The sequence below is a fragment of the Choloepus didactylus genome, chromosome 5 (genome assembly GCF_015220235.1).
Source record: "Choloepus didactylus isolate mChoDid1 chromosome 5, mChoDid1.pri, whole genome shotgun sequence".
NCBI lineage: Eukaryota > Metazoa > Chordata > Mammalia > Pilosa > Megalonychidae > Choloepus > Choloepus didactylus.
This window is the reverse complement of record NC_051311.1, coordinates 144,799,483-144,824,565: the sequence shown is the minus strand read 5'-3', so window position 1 is coordinate 144,824,565 and position 25,083 is coordinate 144,799,483. Positions and strand designations below refer to the sequence as shown.

The window sequence follows — 25,083 nt, the reverse complement described above, 5'->3', positions numbered from 1 at the left end:
AAATAAACCCCCTTTTATAAAAGCCAATCCGTTTCTGGTCTTTCGCATTCTGGCAGCATTAACAAACTAGAACACTTGCCTTACTGCATTTCTATGTAGGGAACCCTCCAAGGATCAATTTAAGTTTTGACTATCTCTCTTTCTTAGGTGGAGAAAGTGATCCACATAAAAGGTAAGAGTGGCCTGAACGAAGTTATCAGGGAAGCGATGTGTTCAGGATATAGGCACAACAGCTTAGCAAGGCAGAGAAAGCTACTGTTTACCTCTATCTCTCATTTCTTGCTGCTACCTTTCACCTATGCCACTGTCCCCCACCCAAGCTGTGTTCCACCCAGATGAGCTGAAGCCAGCAGTCTCTCTTTTAATATTATCCTTATAGGGGCATGATCTTGTCAGAGTTTTTCCTCACATAGGAAGAATTTTAGTGATAAGCAGATAGAAGTATGCACTGATCTACTTTTCTCCTTAATCTAAATGCTACCAGTCATCTGATAATCATGAAGAGAATTATCAACATGGGTTGGACTTGATATCATTTGTAAAATTTCCTTTGTATTTTCATTTCTACCATTATTATCCCTGAGGCATATAATGTTTCATATTTTTAGAAGAAAATTATGAGCATCTGGAAAAGAAAACGGTAACAAAGCATCTTCTTTAAAGGGAATGGATTTGTGAACATAATCAAACATGTGATTTGTCCAAAATCATTGTAAATGTTAAGCTACCAAGCTCCCTGCCCTCACTCCTCCAACCTCACCCAAAAAGCTTAATGTTTCACCTTATAGATTGCAGGAGGGATTTAAGCTATAAGATGGGCTAGAATTTTACAATGGCTTAGGCTTTTCAAATTCTGATTTAAAAACTTTATGTATCAGAGATTGCAAACCAGTGACCCTTCGGCCAAACCTAGCCTGCCTGTATAGTTTGTTTGATTAGTACAGGGTTTTATAAAAATTGAGTTTTAACACCTTTAGGCAGGGATTCCGTTCTCCAGTTCACTTCAGTTCCCATTACTTGCTTGTCTCCTCCTCAGGCTCTTTCACATATTTGCATTACCTGCTTGACTTCTGAAGGCATTTGAGATCGTAATCCCCATTCTATATTGTTATGATATGTTTTGTAAATAAACTTTTTATTGAAATAAACTAAACAGAAAAAAATGCACAAATCATAAGTATATGATTTGGTGAATGGTCACAAAGGGAACATACCCATATAGGTATGAGTAAAATCAATGACTAGAAGACTATCAGTGCTAGAAACCCTCCTGCCTTAGTTTGGATCCCCCCAAAACAAATGCTAAGGCAAAGCATTGGTACAAGTGATTCCAAGAAGCACTGTGGCTATATGAATTTCTGATATCAGAATACAGCTACACTGGCTTTCTTTTAGATTGTGTTTATTTTTTGTTATTATTTTTTTATCCTCTTACTTTGCTATCTTTTCTCTTTATTTGCCTTTCTGCATTGTTATATTTAAAGCCTTCATCTTTGTAAGTAGATTGAAGAAGGTAATTTTTATCCAGTCTGACACTCTTGTTATTTTAATAGGAACATTTAGCCCATTTACAATTAATTCAATTACTGATGTATTTGGGGTTAAATGTACCAGACTATTTGTCCCACCTAATCTTATAATTCTGATGATTTCTTTTTCTTTCCTTTGTTGACTTTTAGATTAATTAGATATACAAATAATATAAATATACATAATTACATATATATTAAATATTCCTTTTATTATTTTGGGTGATTGCACTAAAGAATTCAACATATTTCCTTGACTTATTAAAACTTAATATAAATTAGTCTTTCATTAACTCCCAGACCATCCAAGGACTTGAAATCCTTTAACTCCCTAAATCCCTTTATTTTATTCTATTGTTGTCATGTGCATTTTTTCTTTTTGTTTAAATTTTGTATTAGGGAAAATTTTAAACATATGTAAAAGTAGAGAGAATGGTATAAAGAAGTATAGAGCTAATGCGATGCTACTGATGATGGTGTCTTCCTCCAGAGAAGACATACTTTTGTCCCCAAAGGCAGTTTGGGTAGATGCAGACATAGAACATCTTACTCCAATCAGGGATTGAGCTGTATTTCAGTTTATGAAGGCTGATCCATTTGTAGTTCACTCTTACTTTTAGGGTGTAGATTTTCAACAGAAGTCCTGGGGTATTTACCAAAGTGTGTATGCCTTGGTAGATCAATTTTTCTTTATCATTCCCATGTGACTGTCAAAAGCTTGGCTCAGCTTTTCAGCTCTCCAGCTTCTGCTTTCGAATCAACAGATGCCTGAGAAGAGTGGTGCCAAATATTGGACTTACCTGTCAGGATTCCCACTTAGATAGGATCTCGGCCCCTGTTTTAGTTTGCTAATGCTGCCGGAATGCAAAACACCAAAGAAGGATTGGCTTTTATAAAAGGGGGTTTATTTGGTTACACAGTTACAGTCTTAAGGCCATAAAATGTCCAAGGTAACACATCAGCAATCGGGTACCTTCACTGTAGGATGGCCAGTGGTGTCCAGAAAACCTCTGTTAACTGGGAAGGCATGTGGCTGGCATCTGCTCCAAAGTTCTGGTTTCAAAATGGCTTTCTCCCAGGACGTTCCTCTCTAGGCTGCAGTTCCTCAAAAATGTGACTCTTAGTTGCACTTGGGGTATTTGTCCTCTCTTAGCTTCTCTGGGGCAAGAGTCTGCTTTCAACGGCCGTCTTCAAAATGTCTCTCATCTGCAGCTCCTGTGCTTTCTTCAAAGTGTCCCTCTTGGCTGTAGCTCCTCTTCAAAATGTCACTCACAGCTGCACTGAGTTCCCTTTGCCCGTCAGCTCATTTACATGGCTCCACTGATCAAGGCCCACCCTGAATGGGTGGGGCCACACCTCCATGGAAATTATCTCATCAGAGTTATCACCTACAGTTGGGTGGGGTGCATTTCCATGCAAACAACCTAATCCAAAAGAACCAACCTAATCCCCACTAACATGTCTGCCCCACAAGATTGCATCAAAGAATATGGCCTTTTCTGGGGGACAGAATACATTCAAACCGGCACAGCCCCTCAAGTCTCAGCTGTCTTGGTAGCTCTGTGAGACTTCTAATAAATGATTAAATTTTGTCAAGCTCTTCTAATTGTCTCAGGTAGGAACACTGGTCTTTAATGGACCAGTTCAACAATTTTGAAAGCAGAAGACCTTGTAATGTATTTATGAGTGACTAGTACTATATATTTTACAGTTTTATACAGTTCAAACTAGTTTATTTGTAGCCATGACATATGTAAATATAAATATGAATGTGTGTGTGCTTGTCTGTTTATTAATGTAACAGCTGGTTCCAGGCTTCTTTTTTGGGGGGGGAGCAGCTTATTTTGTTTTTTGGAAGATATGGTTGGAAGGAATAAAAAAAAAATTAAAACAGAGATAAAATTAAACTTTTTGGCTTAAGAGATAAATGGACATTTGGAGAAGAGAGAGAGTAGAAAAGTGAAGATAAGACACAGGACTGGAGTCAGATAATAGTGAGAAATTTCTGTTGGCAGCTGAAAGCTTTGAGAATATATAATATTTGATTTTCTATGATAAAATCTCCTTATGTTGCTTGAAACAGTTAAGTCTTTTAAACATAGAGTTGTGTATCTGCAGATGGTTTTAGAGAAATGCAGGTGAGAAGAAATGAGTTCACTGGATGTGGGAAGCAGGAACTGAAAGTGATATATGAGGTCCAGAAAATTTGAAGAAATCTTGGAGAGGACTTTTGATATGTGTTAGGGGATTCAGGTCAAATTTATAAGTATCTCAAAGAACAGGGTCCTTCAGTTGATACTTGAGTAATCCTTATGCAAATACGCAAGGATCAGCTATGTATTGTATTCTTACCTCCTTTACCAAACGATCTGTTGTCATGGTGAAATATCTGTGAAGGGAATTTTAACATATTTTATAAGAAGTAAGCTCAAACTTGGACCCTTGGCAAAACTTTCCTCTTCAAGAATTATTTTCCACTTTAAATGCTCCTTGAGTTTTTCCAGAGGGAAACAAACAATGGCTTAGAATAGAACACACAATCTTCCTCACTGACAATAGATGGTTAAGTCTCGATTATTCACATACTGATTATTTGTAGCAAACTTTAAATTTCAACCTTATGTCTTTACCACCTATAAATTCTCATCTCCAGATACAGAGCCCAATAGAATGTGGTTACAACACTGTAAATGAAGAAATATAATGAAAGTAGATGATGCCACCCTCATCCAAGGCATTTGTATCCCCAGCATTTGCTGGGTGATCTTAATTACCCTCTATTCTTACAAGCATATGAGTGAAAAATTGTGCTCATATTTAGAGCAGAGATCGGAGGAGATTTCCTTCGTTAGAAGTCCCACTTTGTGATGCAGGCTCCTCTTACCATCACAATTATTTTTCAGTGCTGCCCTTTGTTTTTCATCATGCTGTAGCTTAGCTCAGGCAGATGAGATTGTTACACTTTGGTAGAGAGGGAGAAGGGTATTTGGGGTTATCAAAGATGTATGGCTAAGGTTGTCTTGTACATTACAGTGTCATATTTGTCATATACTGTGGCTCAAGACTAAACTCCCAAGAACTCTCCACAGCAGTTATTGCAACAGAGATGACAGCACAAGTTGAAATGTACCAAACAGCCCTCTCTGACAATCAGCTGCCACTGATCCTTGTGAGCACTTAAGACATTTCACTTGCATTGCCCACCAGTCTGATTCAAATTAAATTGATACAGAAGACAACTTGCCCCTTATTTCATGACTGTGAGCCTGGTTCAGCCTGGATCCTGGAGGAATTCCATTTGCCCTGGCCTGTAGAATGGAACTCTTTCCAGGCTGTGTTTTCCTTCCAAACATGGGTTCTGCAAATCTGTGCTCTACCCATCTCTGTGGGGGTCTTTCACAGTTCATTTTCTTACTTGAGAATATTTCACCATTCCCCCCCCCATGTGTAGCTTACTTACTGTGCTGGTTTGAAGCTGCTGTGTACCCCAGAAAAGGCCATGCTCTTTTAATCCATTTCTGTGGGTACAGATCTATGTGGGTGGGACCTTTTGATAAGGTTTTTTCACTCAAGATGTGACCCAGCCTATTCAAGGTGGGTCTTGATCCTTTTATTGGAGTCCTTAATGAGAGGATAAAGGACAGAAAAGTCAAAAGAGCTGAGAGAGAGAAACACCCAGAGAGAGCTTACAGAGAGAAGAGCCCTGCAGATGCTAAGAGAGGACCCCTAGAAGCTCAGAGAGGCCACTGGAACCAAGAGCAGAAAGCAATGAAACCCTGGAATGAAGGACCAGCAGATGCTGTTGTGTGCCTTGCTTTCTGACAAAGGAACTGCAGATACCAGAAGCCTTTCTTCAGAGAAGGTATCTTCCTGTTGATGCGTTAATTGGGACATTTTCATAGCCCTAGAACTGTGAATTTGCAAACTAATGAATCCCCATTGCTAAAATCCAACCCATTTCTGGTATATTGCATTCTGGCAGCTTTAACAAACTGAAACACTCACCCTTTGGCAAAAATGGCCTGTCCCAGGGTCCACATTTAAGCATCCTGTATACGATCTTATTTCCTTACGCTGTCCTCAGCAGTGGTGTTCCAGGTCCTTTGCATTTCAAGAGCAATACCCACAGATTTAAAACTTCAAAATACTTAAGATTTCACATTCATTGTTAAATTGAGATAATTCTAGTCCATTCTCTGGGATGTCTTCCTTAGGGTCATAATTACCCTTCTGGAGAATCGGGGATGTGGCGCTATCACCTTAGTGAACTATGGAGGTTGCTGTGAAGCTCTGTGTATAAAGAGAGTAAAGCCCTCTATACCTTTGTACCTGATAATGGTATTGCCATGTTGTATGCATACTCAGCTGTTTTTATAGTGGAATCTTATGAGCATTTAAATGTGTTGTATTTGCTGGAGGAAAAAAAATCAAACACGGGCTTTTTATATCCCTATAGAAATTACTCCCAATTTCCTGATGCCTTGGACTGTTAGTTTTACATTTCTATTGGTAAAATCATTGAAAGTGAGGAGCCATGGTGGTTTTGCAAACAGCTTTCTCTCTTCCCACCTGCACAGTTGCTTACCTGTAATGGCCAGCTGGGTCACAAAGAAGGTCATTCTCGACTTCTGCTTCCTTCTCCATGTGGAGAACAGCACGATGGAGTTTCCAACAATGGTGAAAACAAAGAGGACCCACAGCGTTATCAACTGCTCAGTCTGTAAGAAATAGAGCAAGAAAAAACCAGTGTACCAGTGAGAGCAGGGTAGTTTACAGAAGGCACAGCGCAGGCTTTGGGGCTGGAATGCCCTCCTCCTAGTCCCAAATCCCCACCTCATCAATGTGCTGCTCACCGGAGAACAATGATGCTATAGCCCTTATTTACACGGGTAGGTAGTGTAAATTGATGCAATCTTTCAAAAATCTATTTGGAAATGTATGTTGAGGCAATTTTTTTTTTTTTATTGTATTCTTTGACTAAGCAATAAGCAATTATAACTCTGAAAGAATTTAAGGTGTGAAAAAGAACATTATAACCACAAAGATGTGCATATGTATTGTACGAAGAAAAAAATTGTTTAAGGATGACAGAATGGTTAAGTGAATAAATTTGAATTCAGTGAAATCTTGTACAGAAATTAACAATGATGCCATGAAGACAATGCAGCAACATTAAAAAATGCCTGTAATATAATGATCAGAGGAAAAAGATGATAAAATTATACATTCAGTGTGATTACAATTCTGCAAAATTATACACATAGGAAAATGACTGAAGTACACTAAAATGTTTAGAGTGGTTATTTTAGGATTGCGTGATTATGGGTTATCTTTTCTTTTTCCCTTTGACAGAATTTTTTATAGGATAGTAATATTAAAATTGCACAGAATAATGTATAATTAGTACAAAAAAAATCAAGGATGTTACTCGTTTAAAATACCAACTCCTTTATTAAAGTTTTCCATGATAACTTCGAATGGAGCTTTTCATCTATTTAAAGTCCATAGTCCACAGGGCATCTAGAAGACAGACCCAGGGTGAGCCTGAGATCGAAAGCCAATAGAGACATCAGCTCCAAAGGTCTGGGCAGAATCCTGGTGAGATCACTCAAGGCTGAGACTGAGCCTGTAGTTCAGAGGAGACTATGGTTGAAAAGATAAGAAGAGGAGCCTGAAGAAAGCCCTGAAGACTCTAGGATAGTGGCAGCATGTTTGCTTCTATTAAGTCAATTTTAAATTATACAATAAAAGAAGGAATTCTTCTTTAAAAAACTAGAACATTTCTGGTAAAGGCTGAAATCCCCTTTGGCCACCACTCCCCATCCTAGTCAGCTCTCCTCTCCCAGAAAGTAGTTATCGTTTTGAGTACCAGGTGCCTCCTTATGATCCTTTGGAAAAGATTTTATAAACAACACCCACACACGTGTGTATAGAAAATACATAGTCTTATTTGGTGTGGATATTGGTTTGATATTTACTATATTATACTATGTTACACATAACTGTATAATTTACTTTTTTTCAGTCAGTTGGAGGAATGGCTAAATATAAGGTGACACTTTTATACAATGGAGTAAAATATTACTGTTAAAAGAAATGGATTAAATTTACTTGGGTAGTACTATAAACAAAATATATTGAAGGGGTGGAAAAGCATGATCTGAGGAAAGGGAGAGAGCTGATATGTGTGGTGAGCTAGCCCAGATTCTCTAACCTCTACTCCCCTCACCCTGAGCATAACACGATTGGGGTATCCTCGGATTGCCAGGTGGAAATCTAACACTGCTTGGTGAGTTTCCATTATTGGGGGAGTTCTCACCATTGCCCCTCCAGCCCTTAGCCTTCCCAGAAGTCCAGGCTCAAGCCAGCATGTCATGAGTCCTGCACTTAATCAAGCTGACATTTCTGTTCTCCATCCTCAATTTACAGATGGGTTCCAGAGGCCCTAATGGAGGTCAGGGCCTCTGAAATGCAGAATCAGACAGGAATTGTGGAAGTAGGGAGGATGGCATGGTGTGTTGGGGAAGGGCGGATGTGCAACTGGCTTGGAAGACCACAGAGTGATGACCTCTACTAGCTTGAAGGTCATAGGTAGCAGCTACCGCACATCCAGGCTGCAAATGTCATTGCTATTTAGAGGTCTGCTGCTTTGCTCAGGGCCAAGCCACATTCATCCTGTCTGGTCCTTTGCTGATCTGAGAGGTCTTATTTTTCTGGATGGCTCGGTTCCCCAGCAGTCTTGATAATAGGCAGCATTGAGAAAACATCAGGGATTACTCTGAAAACAGCTCTTGTCAGTGGCATGGGAGAATTAGATTTTGGAAGACAATTCTCTGCGTTGAGGTGGATGGGTGTCTGCGCTGTCACTAGAAGATACTGCAGGGGAGGCTCTTGATACACCAGACTGAGTCCCCATTCAGCAGCTGGTATGGAGCATAGAAAAGTGGTTTGAATTTGGAGGACCTTGGAAAGTGCTTTTACCACTGTAGAGCAATTTAGGGACTAATGTAGGAAAACAGGTGGCTTGGAAGTCTCCATAATCAGAAGTTCTCACTGACATCATGATGATGATGATACAGTTGAGATCCAGGGTGGGGCATGAAGGTGCCTACATCTCCTAATATGGCCCTAGTATAGTGTGCTGTCAGGGAAGATGATGGTGTCCTGGGGGTGCTTCTAGTTCATAAGAAGATGAAGGAGCCCTTTGAGCAGGAGGGGCAGGTGTGGACCTGCCAGGGGACCACCAATATGCTCTTGTCCACTATTTGGAATAGGCTATGGTGTGGAATGGGCCTGGGCAGTGCTGTGACACAGGTGGTTGGTGGCCCTCCTGGGACAAGCTGTTCCACACTTCCTCTCTTGCCCATGTCTTCTCAACATTCTAGGTCTTCTAGTAAATCCCCCAAGCTCTCAGAGGCTTTCTGCCTGTGTAGGAAGAGCTTGGCTATGAGGAGCTGTGCATGTTGGAGGCCTTTGGAGTAATATTTCTCAAAGTAAGTTCCCATGCCTAGCGTAATCTAATCCTAATTTTCACCTTTGTCCCAAAGTAATTATTTAAAGTGCTCATTCATTCTCAAAAGTGCCTTGGTTTGGATAATAAATTATACAGTCCCCCATCCATGGTTCACCAGTGTGTGGACTGCAAATACCATATCCCAGTCACGTCAATCTCTAACAATGAATTATTCTCTTTCTCTCAACTTTAAAAGATGTAGGGCATTTAGAGGTTTGGGTTGGTTCATCTAAATGATACAGGTCCCCAGGTGTTGTTTCCAAAACTGTGCTCATTAAATGGGCCATTTCAACCCCAGAATCAGGAGGAGGATGTGCACTGCTCAGAGGCTCACTGATATCTACCTCCAGACCCCTTCTGGGGCCTCGAGATGTCCCCCAGCTCTCTCTGGGTGGGACCATCATTCTGAGGCCAGGCCGTCTTCAGGCACATTTGGCCTGGCTGGAAGGGAGCCGCTCCCTCCTGCACTGCCATATGGGAGGAAAATCTGAATCCACAAGTCACTACCAACCCGCACCTTCTTTGTGGTTGTCTGAGGTGGTAACATTTTCATTTAGATCAACACGGTGATCTAAGGTCAAGGAGCTGACCAGGGCTAAACCTATATGGAGGCCAGTCTCCATCCTCAGCATTGGACGGTACTAATGACAGGGCAAATGCAGCTGTGCATAAATCGGCTACCACCGACCATGGTCCCCCTGAAAACGGGAAGCCAGGAAGATGATGGGATTTCCCATCCTGACAAAAAGAACGCTGAGACCTGACACCCTCCCAGGTTCTGGAGACTTAAACTGTGGAAGGCAGAATGTAGAGCTGAAAGAGGTCCAAGAGTCAGTGTTGAGGAAAGAAAGATGAAATCAAGAGCTCAGGACTCTGCAGATGGTCTAACTGAAGCAAAGATCCAAAGGGGCTGAGCTAAGGGAGAGCACTCAGGAATGAGGCAGTGAGCTGGAATCTGGGGCTGTGGTACAGCTCAGACCTCCTGTGGACTTGAGACCTGGAGGATGCTTAATAGGGCATCTCTCAGGGCCCTTTTCTCATATAATAAAAAATTACTCAAAGATACCAGTTCGGAAGAAGAATTATAAAACTTAGAAAAATAGAAGGAAGAAACTAAAAATCACCCCTGTTGCAATTTGTTGGCATATAATTTCAAAATCAATCTTTTTCTCTCTCCCTGTGTATTCTGCCTCTTTCTTCCCTGCCTCCCCAAATGGAGTCTTTTTCAGGGTTTTGTTTGGGAAATTGCTTTTTTCTTACACCACAACCTATTGAACCAAGACCTTATTTAATCTTCCCAACAGCTCTAAAGAAGTGGTGTTTGTTATCCCCAGGTTTATCCCTGAGGCAACCAAAGCTCAGAAATGTTGACCCAGAATCAAAAGAAGTCTGATTTAAGACTAGTTTGCTTGATGCCTCGGTTTGAGCTGTCGAATAATAAATCAACAAACAACTTTACCTGACCGCTTTAGTGGCCTCCTATTTTCCATTGGGTGGATACATTGTAATTTACTTGCGTGACTCCCTATTTTTTTTTTTGTATGTTGATTTTTAGCTATCTGCTTTCAATCATAAACGATCATATGATAAACATCCACGCACATTTGTCTGACTAATTCATGAGGGAAAATTCCTAGATGTGGAAGATTGGACTTAAAGATATATGTAGATAGTAAACACCTTGCATTCATATTAATTGTAGCCGTGAAATGTTTATACCAGTTGCTATCCACACCAGCAGTGCATGACAATGAATATTTTGCAGTGCTCTCATAAAGACAGGGGACTAAATCCTTGCTAATCTTTTCCAATGTACTGAATGACAAATAATATTTAATGTGTTCTATTATTATAAATTACTATTAACATTTTGTCATCCACTTACAGACCATATCTTCTTTTGTAAATTATATATTTGATAACTTGGTCCATCTTCCCAGTCTTTTAGAATGAATTATAAGAACACTTTATATACAAAGAATATAATCTCTTAGTAATACATCTCAAGTATTTTATCAGTTCATGTGCTAGGTTGAATTATGTACCCCAATTTAGACATGTTCTTAATATTAATCCATAATCCTGTGGGTGTGAGCCTATTGTAAATAGGACCTCTTGGAGAAGTTATTTTTAGCTTAGGTCTGGCCAATTGAATGAAAGTAGGTCTTAACCTGGATTACTGAGGCTTTATAAAGAGAAAGTCAGGAGAGAAGTCCAGAGCCAGGGGCTGGAAGTCAAGCCGCAAGTCAAAGGAAGAGAAAGAAGAAGACGCCACTATGTAATGCGACTCAGGGATACTAGCCAAAGAACCCCAAAGATCGCCGGCAGTGTGGCAGCCAGCACAAGAATGCTACTGACTTTAGGGAAAAAGCATCACCTTGCTGATGCCTTGATTCTGGCCTTCTATTAGCCTCAAAACCGTGAGCCCATGAATTCCCTTTGTTTAAGACAACCCATAGTATGGTATTTGTCATAGCAGCCTGGCAAACTGAAAGAGTTTGTCACTGCATTTTTAAAGAGCTATCTTTTATTGCAAAATATAATACACACATAGAAGTGCACAAAATATATGTGTACAAATTACTTAATGATCATAAAGTAAAAGCTCAAGTGACCACTATCAAAATAATGAAAACAAACATTGCCAGCCAAAAAAGGCCAGCCACCAATGTCCCCTTAGTCATAAGTCCATCCTTCCTTGAGATAACCTCTTCCCTGGCTTTTCCGATGATCATTTCCTCACTTTTATTTATATATTTATTACTATGCCACTTACACATGCACCTATAAAGAGTTTTGCCAATTATTCAATCTTATGCAAATAGTTTCATGCTGAATGTATTCTTTTTTTTGTCTTGCTTCTTTGTAAGATCCATACATGTGGTTGCACGGAGTGGTCGTTTTTCCATTTTTATTCTTAACTAGAATTCCATTATTGTATGACTATACTCCAATTTATTTATCCCATCTGCTATGATAGACATTTGGATTGTTTCCAGTTGGCAGCTGTTATAAACCATGCTACCAATGCTTTTCTCTAGCATATATTTCTAGGAGTGGAAAGGTTGGGACAAAGGAGAAGCCAGTCTGTAACTTGACTAGATAATGCTGTTTTCTTTATTGTTAGCTCTGAGTAGAAGTTTTCAGTTTTTTTACAAAGTTAATTCATATTTTTTTATTCCTTGGTATTTTATGTTTTAAAATTTCTATTGTAAATGGAATCTATTGCTTGCATCACTGTATTTTTCTAACTGGTAAATGCTGGTTTATATGAAAATGACTCATTTTTTTACATTTATTTTGAAACCTACCATGTTATGAATTGTTTCACTAGTTCTAATAATTCAGATAATCCTTTTGTGTTTTTAACAGAGACTCTCATATCAATGCCAAATGATAATTTTTTCCCCTACTTTCAGATATATGTATGAATCTTATTTCTAGTCCCCATTTTATTGTATTGGTTAGAAGTTTGAGGACAATTATTAAGTTATAATATGATACTAGGCATTCTTGTTATGTGCATAAATTCAGTGGGGTTGTCTCCTGTGTTTGACTTTATTTTGGTCATAGAATGAGAGCTCTGTAAATATTAGTATAAATAATTCTTTACATGATAAATTTCTGCAATTATTTTTATGATATTGATGAATTATCTAAAATGATATCACTTATTGATATTTCTTTAGTTTAGTTTGTAAGCAATTTCAGAATTTTGAATTTTTTGTATTTAGCATTAGTGTTTTTATTTGTAAGTTCAGTGTATACTTATAAATGACACTTATGGATATTACTATTCAAATTATATGCTAATTTTAAACTTTATCTTTCATTCCTAATAATTTTTGTTTATATATTTTAATGAAATGTTTTTATTTCTTTGTTATGGATTTCATCTTTAGTAAACACAAATTACTTTTTCTTACATAATTCTTTTTGCCTTAAATTTTCCTCTTTTCTTATATTACTTACTATACTTGATTTCATTATATTTGCCTTTTCATGTTCTATCTTTGTTTATCTCTGTATTTCTAACCATTTTGTTTCATTTTCTTTCCAGTTTGTCTCCTGTAAATAGCATTTAAATTTTGTTTTTGACTTAAACTGAGATTCTACTTTTAGTAATGACATTTAATCCACTGTAATTTACTGTGATAATTGGAATGTAAGATCTTACATCATTTTATCTTTTCTATTTTCAAATTTTTTCCTTATTTTTCTTTGTCGATTTCATTGTAAATTACTCCCTCTAGTCATTTGAAACATATTTTTCACACATGCTGACTTCTAAATAATTTACAATATTTAAAGTTTACTTTTTCTATAAAGTTCATATTTTCACTTTATGCTATGACAAATAGTAAATTAACATGCTTTATATCTTTCATTTGCCACTCACCCCCCCACCCAGGGTTCTACTGAAATAATCTGTGATTTAAAATCCAGACTATTAGAGTTTAGTATATGTATCATTTTTCCTGGGAATCATTTTTTGACATTTGTATTAAAGTTTCATACCCAATTACCAAGAATTATATAGCCATTAATTTTATAGTTTACTGGTGTCTACTTCTTGCTTTTCTTATTATTTTATGTATTCTATGCCCACAATGTTGATTTTTTAATAACCTAGTGAAGTACTATACTCAATTTTATTTTATTTTTTTTTAGTCAGGTGGAATACATTCTAGATCTGCACATGCTAGAGGGCAAATTTCTGTTTCACTGGCACAGTATTTAATATTTTGGGATAACAATATTTTCCTCTTACAGTTCTGTAGGATGATAAATGTATTTTTTTCTTTTTAGTAATCCATTTTTCTATCTAGCTTCTTGATGGATTTTTTTCAATATTCTCAAAATTTAAATATTTGATTGATTTGGATTAGGTCACCTTTCATTGTGATTCTTGTGGATCTTTTAATACTAAAAAACTCAATTTTTAAAATCAGGTAAATTACTTTCTATTATTGTTTTCATTTTTGCTTAGTCTCTGTCCTTTTCTCCCTCTGGAATTTTTATTGTAGGGATCTCATGGGATTTTCTTGTTTATCCCACCTCCCCCAAGCACATTCAGCTCTTCACTGTTTATGGTGAATTTTACGAGAATTTCTTGAGTTTTCTTACAACTAATGGTAAAGTTAGCTGTTCATTCTCTACATTCCTTGCAGTTACTATATTTTCATGTTAAAAGCAATATTTTCTGAACTCAGACATATCCCTTTTCTTAATGCCATGTCCTCTCAGGCCCTGCTAAGAATACAAATGAGAGATTGTTCCAAGATTTTCTCCTGTTTCTTTCAGGAAATCTGCTCCATCAAGAGAAGCATTTTGATACCTGTAAGTAATTTCTTTTCTTGAATTGCAGCATTTTTTTTTTTTTTTTTTTTTTCCAGCCTGGGTGATGGTGAGGGTGAGAGTATCCAGAACTGTGACATCTGGATTGAATTCTTTCAGTTTCAAGTGAAAGTTTGGATTGCTTATGTTTCTTTGCCGGATCAGAAATCTCAGTCTCCGTGATGAGTGGGGAGAGCAATATCCGGAAGCAGGCCTGCTGTGCTGTGACAATGATGGGGTGTCAGGAAGGTGTTCCTTACTGAGACTTTCTCTTTACTGACACCATCGGTGGCTCTGCCCAAGTTTACTTAGCCAGCTGACCACATCTCCTTTAGCTGGGAGTCAGCACTGCCCACCATCCTCCTCTGTGAGGTCTGCAGCATTTGGTGACCTTCTCGCAGAAATCTGCTCCATGGAAACCTGCCCCAGGAGCCATTAGACTCTATAGTGGAATTCCTCTGCAGCTGGGCTCCCCTCAATTTATTTTCCAGGGAGACTTTTACTTCATATGAAAGAATATAAGGTATGTCTGCTGTGCTCTCAGAATGTCTTACCTACCCTACAGCATGTAGAAATTCCTCCAATTTTCCAGCAGGTAGGTGTTAACTTTATTTTCTTCTTTGGACACAGAGTTTTCTCTAACTAAAATTATATTCTAATGGCCATTTTGATGATAATTGGAAAGAGGAAGGGAACTCAACAAGTGAACTCAGGACAATCTTGACCTAGAAGTCGATATTATGTTTCCAGAATGTTCTCTCCTTAATGCCCTCCTTTCCTCATATAACTGCTTGTTGTAAGCACGGTTAGGCCATGTTTCCAGGAAAACAGCAGTCAAATGAATGGTTGACTTTTCACAGGGCAAGATGGTGATTGTGCTGCTGACACAAAACCTCAGGTTTACAGAAATCATGTTTTTCTCCAACTGAAGAGCCTTCTGGCCTCCTGTTGGGTAGAGATCAGCTACTTTCTTTGTCCTTTTGCCACAGGTCCCAAGCTGATGCTGACAATCTCTTCAGAGGAGGCTCGGGATCAGATCCACTCTGTTGGGAGTACAGAGTAACAAACACTGCAAATCAAATTATCCTGGTTTGATGTATCAGTGAATTGGAAGTCAGCCCTTAGGAGGGCTAGTGCAGTCAGTGCTGGCTTGGACAGGGCCCTTTTCTTAGGAGCTTGAGGATGATAAATCCAAAGAGCTCTGTAAACAGGTCAGGGTCTATCCTCCTTGGGATTGGCAAACTGGACAAATCCTGTGAAATCAGCATTCCCTCCCCTTTGGAGTTTTCTACTGGAAGAAGGTGGCACCCTCATTGTACCTCAGGGAAACTTCCAGATGAGAGAAGTTCCACTGCTGCTTTCTGGAATCTTCCTAAGAGCTATGCTTATTTACTTGACTATAAATTCATCCAACATCTTTTAAGTGCCTACTATGTGCCAGATACAGTGTAAGGTGTTGGTGCTATAAGGGAGAATAAAACATGTAGAGTGAATGCTATACTCAGCCTTAGTTTAAAGGCTATTTCATCAAATAGTACAAGGCTCATTACATATGAAAACACTTAGCTGCAGGCTCATTTATTTATAACATCATTACACATGTGCACACACACACAAACACGAATTCCAGGATAACATGAAGGTTTGGAAAGTTATGGTCATGGGGACTGAGGAACTAATTTCAGTGGATTGTCATGCCCAGGTGAGTAGCTTGGTAGAAAAGTGGGTAGGCTTTGAATCCAGACTTACTTTGGATCAGATTCCCTCCCTGCTACTTGCTAGATGTGTACACATCTGGTAAGTGATAATCTCTCAGAGCCTAAGTTTTCTCATTTATAAAATGAGAATTAAAACAAAATTATCTCAGGATAGTTGTGATGGATAGGGAGAGAGATAGGTAGATGAGATGATGAGATGATGACAGTGGAAATTTCTAGCTCAGTGCCTGAAGCACAGTTGACATGCAATACAAATTGGTTTGCCTCCTTCCTTATTTTCATGGACTTAGATATAGGTTGGGGAGTGATTTATAAATAACTCTGTACCTTTCTGGAACAATACTTGAGTTCTTCATCCTAATTTTCAGTACCAGGCTATTGGACCCTCCCTTGAGCTTAACAGGTGCTCCAACTACCCTCTATTTCTCCCAGTACTGTTGGTGTCCCAATACCGTCCTTGCGCTACTGCAGAATATAGTTGGGCATAAAATGCCTCATAGCCATGTGCTCAGATACTGAGAAGAAATACTAGGTGAATGTGGGATTTTTCAATAACTAAAGTCTAGAGGGTTCTCAACTCAAAATACATGGCTGTGATCTTCTGACTGACTGACTTTCAACCTCAGGTTGATCAGGTCCACGCAGTGATGTCAGCTCTCTGCAGACTCGATTACCGGCTGGGATTTCAAGGGATAATTTCAGGGTTCCCTTGGTGATGCTGGTGCTGGCCACAGGGCTGATACCTGGGAAGTGCCTCCAAGGGGCTTGTTTCCAGAGCTACAGGAAGTCCATGAGGGCAGGCTTCATGTCTGGGTCACCACTCTATCTCCAGAGCTGGCTTTCTGTCTGCACCATAGGAGGTGCTTATAAATGTTGGGTGGTTGGATATATGGTAGATGATAAAGGGTACTTATGAGGATCACAGGGCAGTTTATTTGAAATGGGGATTATCTAGGGAAACACAGGACATTTGGTTATTCTGGTTGAATCTGAATATGGCAGTCTTGTTTGGCATGGATAATATGACTTATCCAAATTCGAGGAAGGATGATTCTCTTTTACAGTGGAGTCCTGGAAACTGGAAGCCAAGAAACCCTAAAGTGTCTTTAACAATCATAGGATGAATAGGAACTAACTCTATTTAAGTGAATGACATTAATCCAGTATCTGGAGTAGTTAGTTTGTAATATATAGTAGGTGCTCAATAAATGTGTATTATTGCCGGCTTGCGACATGCCCAGAATCATTTGAGAAGCTTCCCGTATGGCTTGTTTAGTCATCACAACCTGACCAATGAGATGCCATGTCATCAATTTTATAGCTAAGGAAAGGAGGCTCGGAGAGGTTAAGTAAAGTACTTCCCTGGGTTACCTGGCTCTTAAGTGAAGCAGGTGGCATTTGAACATAGGTATGCTTGACTGAAAAGTCCATTTCTTGTTTACCATAGTTGTTTTACTTTCCATTTTTTTTTTTTTTTTTTTGGCTAAAGATAGTGAAACTCCCTCATTTACTTTCAGTTTTCATGATAAGCAAATAGATATCCATTTTCCTTCTGATCCCAAAGTTAGTTGATTCTGGGTTTCCGAGAATACATGGGATTCTTAACTATCTCTCCCACTACTGAGCAAAAGGTCAATGCTTAATACTTTTTTGAGGGATGGACACTGGAGCAATATTTGACTGCAGCACAACTGCAGTCATAAATGTCAGACAATATGCAACTGCATCATCCATCCTAGGGATCACAGAGCTGTCTGCACCTCTCATATTTTCATGGTTCATTTTATATTATTGTTATTTCTGTGATGTTGAAGATGAGTATCGCAAATGCAGGAAGGTGCAAGTATCTTTTAATTTTCAAGTGAGAAAATAAAGTCTCAGAGAGGCTCAGGGAGGTAGCCTCAGTGCTCAAGCAAATGCAGTGAGGCTCCACTGTCCTGTTATTGAGACTTATGCATCATCTGTCATTCACAGCACTCAGACAGCCTGCCCAAATCCTCATTAATTTGCTTAAGTGTCTTGAAAACATCAAAAGCAAAGATCTGAAATCTCTAACCCCATTGAAAACAAGCCCTGTTTAACATTGAGGAGTAGAATCGTGTGAGCACATGATTTCAGACAAGTAGGACCAGACAGCAAAGCTTTGAATTCCTACAGCTGCTTAATTATACTTGGAGAACTAGATGGATTTTAGGAATCTGGAGATGCCTGGGCAGTAACTACTTCTGAATAGGTGAGAACCTCTCCTTCTGGAGTTCCTCCCAACTTCTCCTCATCTATTGCCCCCTCTGCATCAAAAGGTCTGCTGGGGCTTAATAACCAGTAAAGGTTACTAGGAGGAACATGTAGGGCTAGGCTTGCTCAGAAGTGCCTGCCTTCACTTCTTCCCTAAAACCACTTCCTTCTTGTGATGCCCTCTTTTAAAAATATGCATTTACACCACCTTCCCAGTACCCTAGTTGTGAGATACCCTTGCAAATGCAGTTGAGTTACTGTCTCTAGTGCCCCTTTTTGCATCCACCTTTTCTGACTCCTCTAGCTGAGTCTATGGAGAATTGATCTTGGATTATTCAGGAAAGATTTCATTTCTAATACAGTACTTGGTAATGAAAACATTCCTAATAAGCATTCTTAATCATATTACTAAAAGTAATAAAATTATATTTACAGCGACATATAAATGTGGAAGTTAATTTGAGTTGTATACTTTTTTAAGCACTTGATAGCTGTTATTTATTATTAATATTAAAATGACAAACATATGTCACTACAATTTCTCCTCTAGAAATTGTCTTCATTGTCACTTTAGAAGTTGTACAAATCTCATTAAGGTCATATTTTTGATGCCCAAGTGTCACTCTGCTCAGTCACTATATTGTTGAACAAAACAATTGGCTCCCTTAACTTTTGGCAGTTTCCAAAATCAAATTAACACTCAAAGGACAAAGATTTGCCATCACAGAAGATATGCAAAAAGCTCTTGAAGGAAACTCCCAGATGTGTTCTAACCACAGCTGATCAAGGGAAGCAGTGGCCACAAGATGTGAATGCTCTGATGCCTTTCCCAAAATAAAGTTGGTCACATGCCTTTAGACTCTGTGGTGTCTGGGAGGAAATCCTCTGACCCAGGGGAAATCATCCCAGCTGGGCTTACCTCCTGGGTCCTGCAACCAGAATTAGAGTCCCATTAACAAGCTGCTTATTTCCAGCTTCGCCAGAGCACCCAGAGTTACTCGGGTGCCTCTTTACTAAGGCAGTTGATTCTCAAACCTTCATCCTGTCACCCTCAACTCCCTCCTCTGCAGTGTTGAGAGCAAGGAGGCTAAAAAAAACTCATCTGTGTAGCCATAATAAAACCAAAAGCTGAAAGCTGTCAGCAATCCTGGGCAGGCTCTAGAGGAAACAGAGAGGAACACTGATGGTTTCAATGCAGAAGTGGGTCTAGACCAGAGCGTTCCGTGGACACAGATTCAGAGGGTCACAGAGGTTCAAGCCAGGGGTGGCAGAGGAGGCTGCCAGTGGAAGGCATGGACTGAAGAGTTTCTGCACTTAAAGAGCATTTTAACCCCAAATGGAGGTCTAACTCCGGGGCCCAGGAAAGGAAAAGGTGGCCTAATAATTCTTGTCAGCAACCTTGCCTGGCTATTCTGATCTCTCACAGTAAACATGGCATTACAAAGTTAAGTACAGGCATAATCACGGAAAATACTATATTTGTATATGTAAGAAGGACAGCTGCAAAACCCTCACAGAGTAAACTCCAGCTAAAAGGAAAATCTTAGTGGCAAATTACTTTGTCCCTGGGCAAATCAGTGCAGCCCGGACTGGAAAGTGGGGCTTCTTGTCTTTGGGTCTCCATTATTCCTTCCCACTGTGGAACTGCAAATATGAAAAAGCAATTGATGCCAGAACTGGAGTCCAGTGGGAGCTGGGGTGCCTGGTCAATCCCAGGGAGCAGGCAGTGACGCTTTTATGAGGGTTAAACTATCAGGCATGCTGGGATTCTTCTCTGGGGCCTACGGACTGCTAGGTTGAGCTGATAGCAGGGTGGGGAGTTGAGAGAACTGGAAGAAAATTAGTCCTGGGTTCATGGCTGTGCACACACATGTGTGTGGCAAGACACAGGCTGTGCATTTTCCTTGTGCTTGATGCATTCATTTGCCATCCTCTCCCTGAGCGGCCTATTACTTTGCACCTACATCAATGTTCTATGGTTATGGATCCAGAAATCAAGCATTTCTCCAAACAGAATAGCTGTGGTTCAGCCACATGATGAAGGTAATAGCTGTCTCAGGGAGGTAAGACAAATGACTAGAAGGTGATTTGTTCCAATCAGAAATCCTTGATTTTTTTTTTTTTTTCTTTTTAAAAATTATAGGCTGGTGGCAGCACAGTGGCTCAAGAGCGACACAGTTTCAATTCTGCTTTTACCTTCAAAGAGGTTTCCTTCCTGGCCTCCCAGACACCAAGGGCTTCAGCAGACAGAGACCACTCTTGCAGCTGTGATCCTGACTGCATCATGCCTTCTCAGTGGGTCCTTACTACCTCTCCCTTACCAACAGAGACTTCACATTTCCAGGGTTCCTCTCAGACCTGGGCTGAACCTTGTTATGTCATTCAGGAATCCACACAACGTAGCAAGTCATGGTTTAAGTATAAAGTTTAAGGTTTATTAGAGGAAGAAAGCAGGTGAGAGCCAGCAGAAAAGAAGAAAATATAATGGCTCCCGCTCTCTATCAGAGAGCAGCATTTTTTTTTAATGAAAAAAGGAACCCACATTGGGTAGGGTGTCTGCTGTGATGTTCTGTGCCTCGATTGGGTAAGTGCTTATCTAGTTTTGGGCTGATTGGTTGCTAGAATTCTGAGACAATATTCTTTTTAGGAAAGCAGCTGCATTATCTAACTAGGGAGAGCAGGCCTTTTTGGTTGTTTATTTTATGGACATATCTGACCTTGCCTTACCCATCTTTGAGGTGCCACTGTGGCTGGAACAGCCTTGAACAGCTTTGAACAGCCTTCATTCTTTAGTTTATGGGGCACCTGTTTTTTGTGAGATAAGCTGCAGGGCCCCTGGGTTAGAAACTCCTTCTACATGTTAGTTTCTTCTTCTGGGATCTAACAGACCTCATCTGGAGAGTCTGAGCATCCAGCAGGGTGTCCAAAGGACCTGATTCTAGACACTGGATTTAGGGGATGGGTTGAGGGGGATTTCCTTGATCTCCATCTGGATGCACGGGTACTCTCTGATGACAGCCACGAGTGCAATGCACACGGCTTGTACCAGCCACCAGGTCCACGCAGAGGGGACACGGGAGCTGCAGAACCAACAGCCCAGGAGGTGAAAGAAATGGATGGTGACAGTGAAATCCAGACACTGCTTCCCTCGCCAGATGAAGTATACAGCAAGCCCAGGGAGCTGTAGGCAAATGTCATGCTGGAAGGTTGGCCTGGAATTGACAGATCTTCCCATTTTTCCAGAGAAGCCAGAAATCTGGAGTTTTTTTATGAAATATCCTGATTTTCAGCTAAGTGAAAAAGTGTTTTAAACACCGTGTGTGGGCTGACATCTGGTGAGAGCACTGAGGATGAAGGACATCATGGAGAGGAGACCTGGAGGGTGAAGCCCAAGACCTCAGCGTGGAGCATCTGGTGCACTAAAGGGCTGCTGCACACCAGCCCGTCCACCAGCGCCAGCCACAAGCCCAGCGAGCCATAGTAGACGGTCTGCCTGAGGATGATCCGCGACAGGATCAGCAACGGATCCCACGCGTAGCTACGGCGATGGCCCCATGACAGCCCGCGGGGCCCAGCCGCCGCACCAGTGAGGAGCTGGAGGATCAAAGCGACCGAGCACGGACGGGACTTCCCACAGGCCCCTGAAACGGTGCTGACAGACGGGAGCGTGGAGCAGAGGCCATCGCGGCCTAGAAAGGCAAAGCTCCAGCTTCTGCGGCGGCAGGAGCTGCCTCGAGTTCTTTACTATTGTAAGGCTTTTTGTATCACTTGAACAGGGGTCGAGAATAGGATTGTAGTTGTACCCGATGCAAATCCTCAGGAATTGCATCGCGTGCTGAGGTGGCCAAGTCTGCCCCAAATAGTTGTGGAGTGAGTCACTCTGTGACTTCCATAGTGTATCAGAGGGGAGGCAGTTACCCTAAAGGGAGAGCCTGCAAGTGTAACATGTTGGTGTGGCCTGAAGTGGGAAACTGTTCTGGAGATGGTGGAGTTATAACATGATACATTGATTTGTAGTCTGTATAATCAAGTTCAGTAAACATTTATTGAGAATCTAGTAGCAAAGTTCAACATTCTTTGGGGAGGAAAAAGAAGGCTAAGACAAGGCGCTCACAAACTGATGGAAGCAGATGCATAAACAAAAATTTTCCACGTCAACCTGCTATGACAGAGGTGCTGTAGAACCCCAAATGAGGGGGATGCAGTAGAAATTGGGGAGGGTGCTGCTGGTCATCGCTGGTCAAGAGATGTATCCTGGAGAAACTGATCTGAGCTGAGTTTGGGAAAATAAGTAGAAGTAGCCAAGCAAAGAAGTAGGGTGTCTGGTATCAGCACAAGTGAAGGCAGGGAGAGAAAACAGCAGGCTAGTGAGGTCAGGGAGGTGTCATGCAGGAACTTTGTGTGTGGGCATAGAGTAGAGAAAATTCTATGATGAGAAACCAGAGCTGGGGCCTGAAAACCAACAGTTTCAAAAATGGGACAAGTCCTCACTCTGGATCATTATTCGGACCTAGAACTTACCACCAAGAGTGAAGAATTGTGTTCTTCTGGGATCTCCCTCAAGTATCTTCATGGTCCAAGCTCTAAGCTCCCCTTGCCCTCCCTCTCATCACCATCACTGTGAATGATAGAATAAAACCTGAGGACACTAGCTCCTTCAAACTGGGACTAAAGCAAGAGAGTGATTGAATAGATTCTGAATCACTACCTACAATTTGTTTTTAGTTCAGCTTCCAGGATAGATTGAGTAACGGCATCTGCTATTTCTGTTCTGAGCAGAGAGGGTTAGTTATTGGTTTGGAGTGTGTTATCATCAGTACCCCATCTCTTATTTCATGTTTTACTAACAGTATTAATTTCCAACTGCCTAATGGTTCTCCTTTTGCTCAGTGCTTGGCTCCTAGGGCTTCATTTGTATGACTGATTCAGTTTTCTGATTACTAGTAAATGCTCGATTTTACCAGAAACAAAACAGCAATGTTCTACATTCATTTTAATGAGCCCCTTCTTGAGACTCTTTTTCAGATCATAAAAGGACCTCAGATTAACCACAAAAAAGGCTACATTGCAAGCTTTCAAGCAATATAACTTGGGGATTCCCTCTGAATTCCCATGATATATACTAGGCCACGGATGTTAGAAATCATCTGAAAACCCATCAGGCTTTAAGTCAAGGTAGTAATTAATATTTGTTGAACAAACAAATGAAGTGTCTGCTATGTACCAAGAACCAAGATTAACATTTAAATTGCTGTTTAAGCTCCAGACTCTTGAAATACAGAAAAGTAACATTTGGGTAAATTAGGTCCAAAGCTCTACAGTGCAGTAGAAACCAAAGTAATTACTATGTAATAAAAATACTAAGAAAGTATTCTTCCTGATGAACCACATAATTAAAATAAAAAGGCTGCAGAAATTTGTCTTCTGTTCTTTTTTATGTTTATCCCTGGCTCTGCTGGAGGTGCTAATAAATAGAGAGAAGAATTCAAGAAACCATCCCCGCTGAGGCCCCATCTCAGCTGCAGACACTGATACCTTCAACCTGTAGTGCCCACTCTGTCCAGTGATAACAGCAGCCCCAATTGGAACTAGCAGCTGTGACTCAGTGGGCCCAGTGACTCGGCAGATGGGATCTGGAGCTGTGTGTGTGGTCCTCAGGGGACAGAGCCAGGCTGGAGATGATGGGGGATGTTAAAGCTGGTTGAGTTAACAGAACCAAGAACCTTGTAGGAGTCTCACAACCAAGTAGGTAAAGGAAACCAGAAGGAGCGAGCAAATGGAAGGGCTAGAAGCAGATGTTATGGGCCAGGTATAAAGTGAAAATCCTGTTAGATGGGAACAGGTAGGGGAGAGGGGCATGGATGAGGCTTAGGAGGAGGATCCAAGCAGATGATTCTAAACTGCTACTCTGGGAAGCTTTATTTTCTGTGCCTCTAAGTCAGGTGGAGCCTGTCTGAGGTGTGAGATGCTCACACCTGCCCAGCCCTGACCCCAGTCTCTTGGATTTTGATAGAGTTTGCCACATCACCTTTGGCCTATGCTCAGATGCACTGGTTACCCCAGTGGGGGCCAGTCTCCTGGGCCAGGTTTGTCCTCTAACTTGGTACCTGCCCCTGTCTAATCCATCACCCTATTATTCTCCACCTGAAATGGAAGTCCAAGCAAATTTTGTGGTTTGGCCCATTCCAATGATAATAGAAAAATGGCAGAAGCCTTGGAAGAGCGGGTGTTATAAAGAATAGGTGATTCACAGGCTGAATGCATAATATAGAAATCATAACCAAGATCTCACCTGCAGATCGGGATGGGAGAAAAGAACAGTAGAAGGGAAGCAATATGAGGGAGGGGAGAAAGAAATGAAATGGGAAAATCGAGTGTGCTCAACCTATTGTTCCATCTAAGTCCCTTAATTATTTAAAGATCACATCCCTCTCCTACCCACACGATTCACTCCCAAGGAGAAACTGGCAGTTCTCCAGATCCCTTACAGGGTCTTCAGGTGTCAGGTGCTGTATCTGGAACTCCGTTTCTGGCAAACTTTGCTAACACAAAGCACCTGCTTTCAGATGCCTTCTGAAACCCTCCTTAAGGTTTTCTTTTGAAGAAATTGATCCTTTCCACTTGTTCCCATGGAAATACAATTTGAAAAATATATTTGAGAGGCTGTGTAGGATATTTTACATGGTTATTTTGTTATTTATGATAATAAAAGTACTATGTGCTTACTGTAGCAAATTTAGTAAAATATAGA

At 40.4% G+C, this 25,083-nt stretch overlaps 1 protein-coding gene and 1 pseudogene across 3 annotated transcripts in view; both read right to left on the bottom strand.

Moving 5' to 3' along the window:
* NPSR1 (neuropeptide S receptor 1) overlaps positions 1-25,083 on the bottom strand; it is a 175,477-nt gene that overhangs the window by 122,268 nt on the left and 28,126 nt on the right. For all 3 annotated transcript variants that reach the window (XM_037837548.1, XM_037837550.1, XM_037837549.1), the window contains exon 2: positions 6,115-6,247. In XM_037837548.1, coding sequence (XP_037693476.1) covers positions 6,115-6,247 — 133 coding nt within the window. The remainder of the gene's footprint in view (positions 1-6,114; positions 6,248-25,083) is intronic.
* LOC119534790 lies at positions 21,271-22,905 on the bottom strand (annotated as a pseudogene).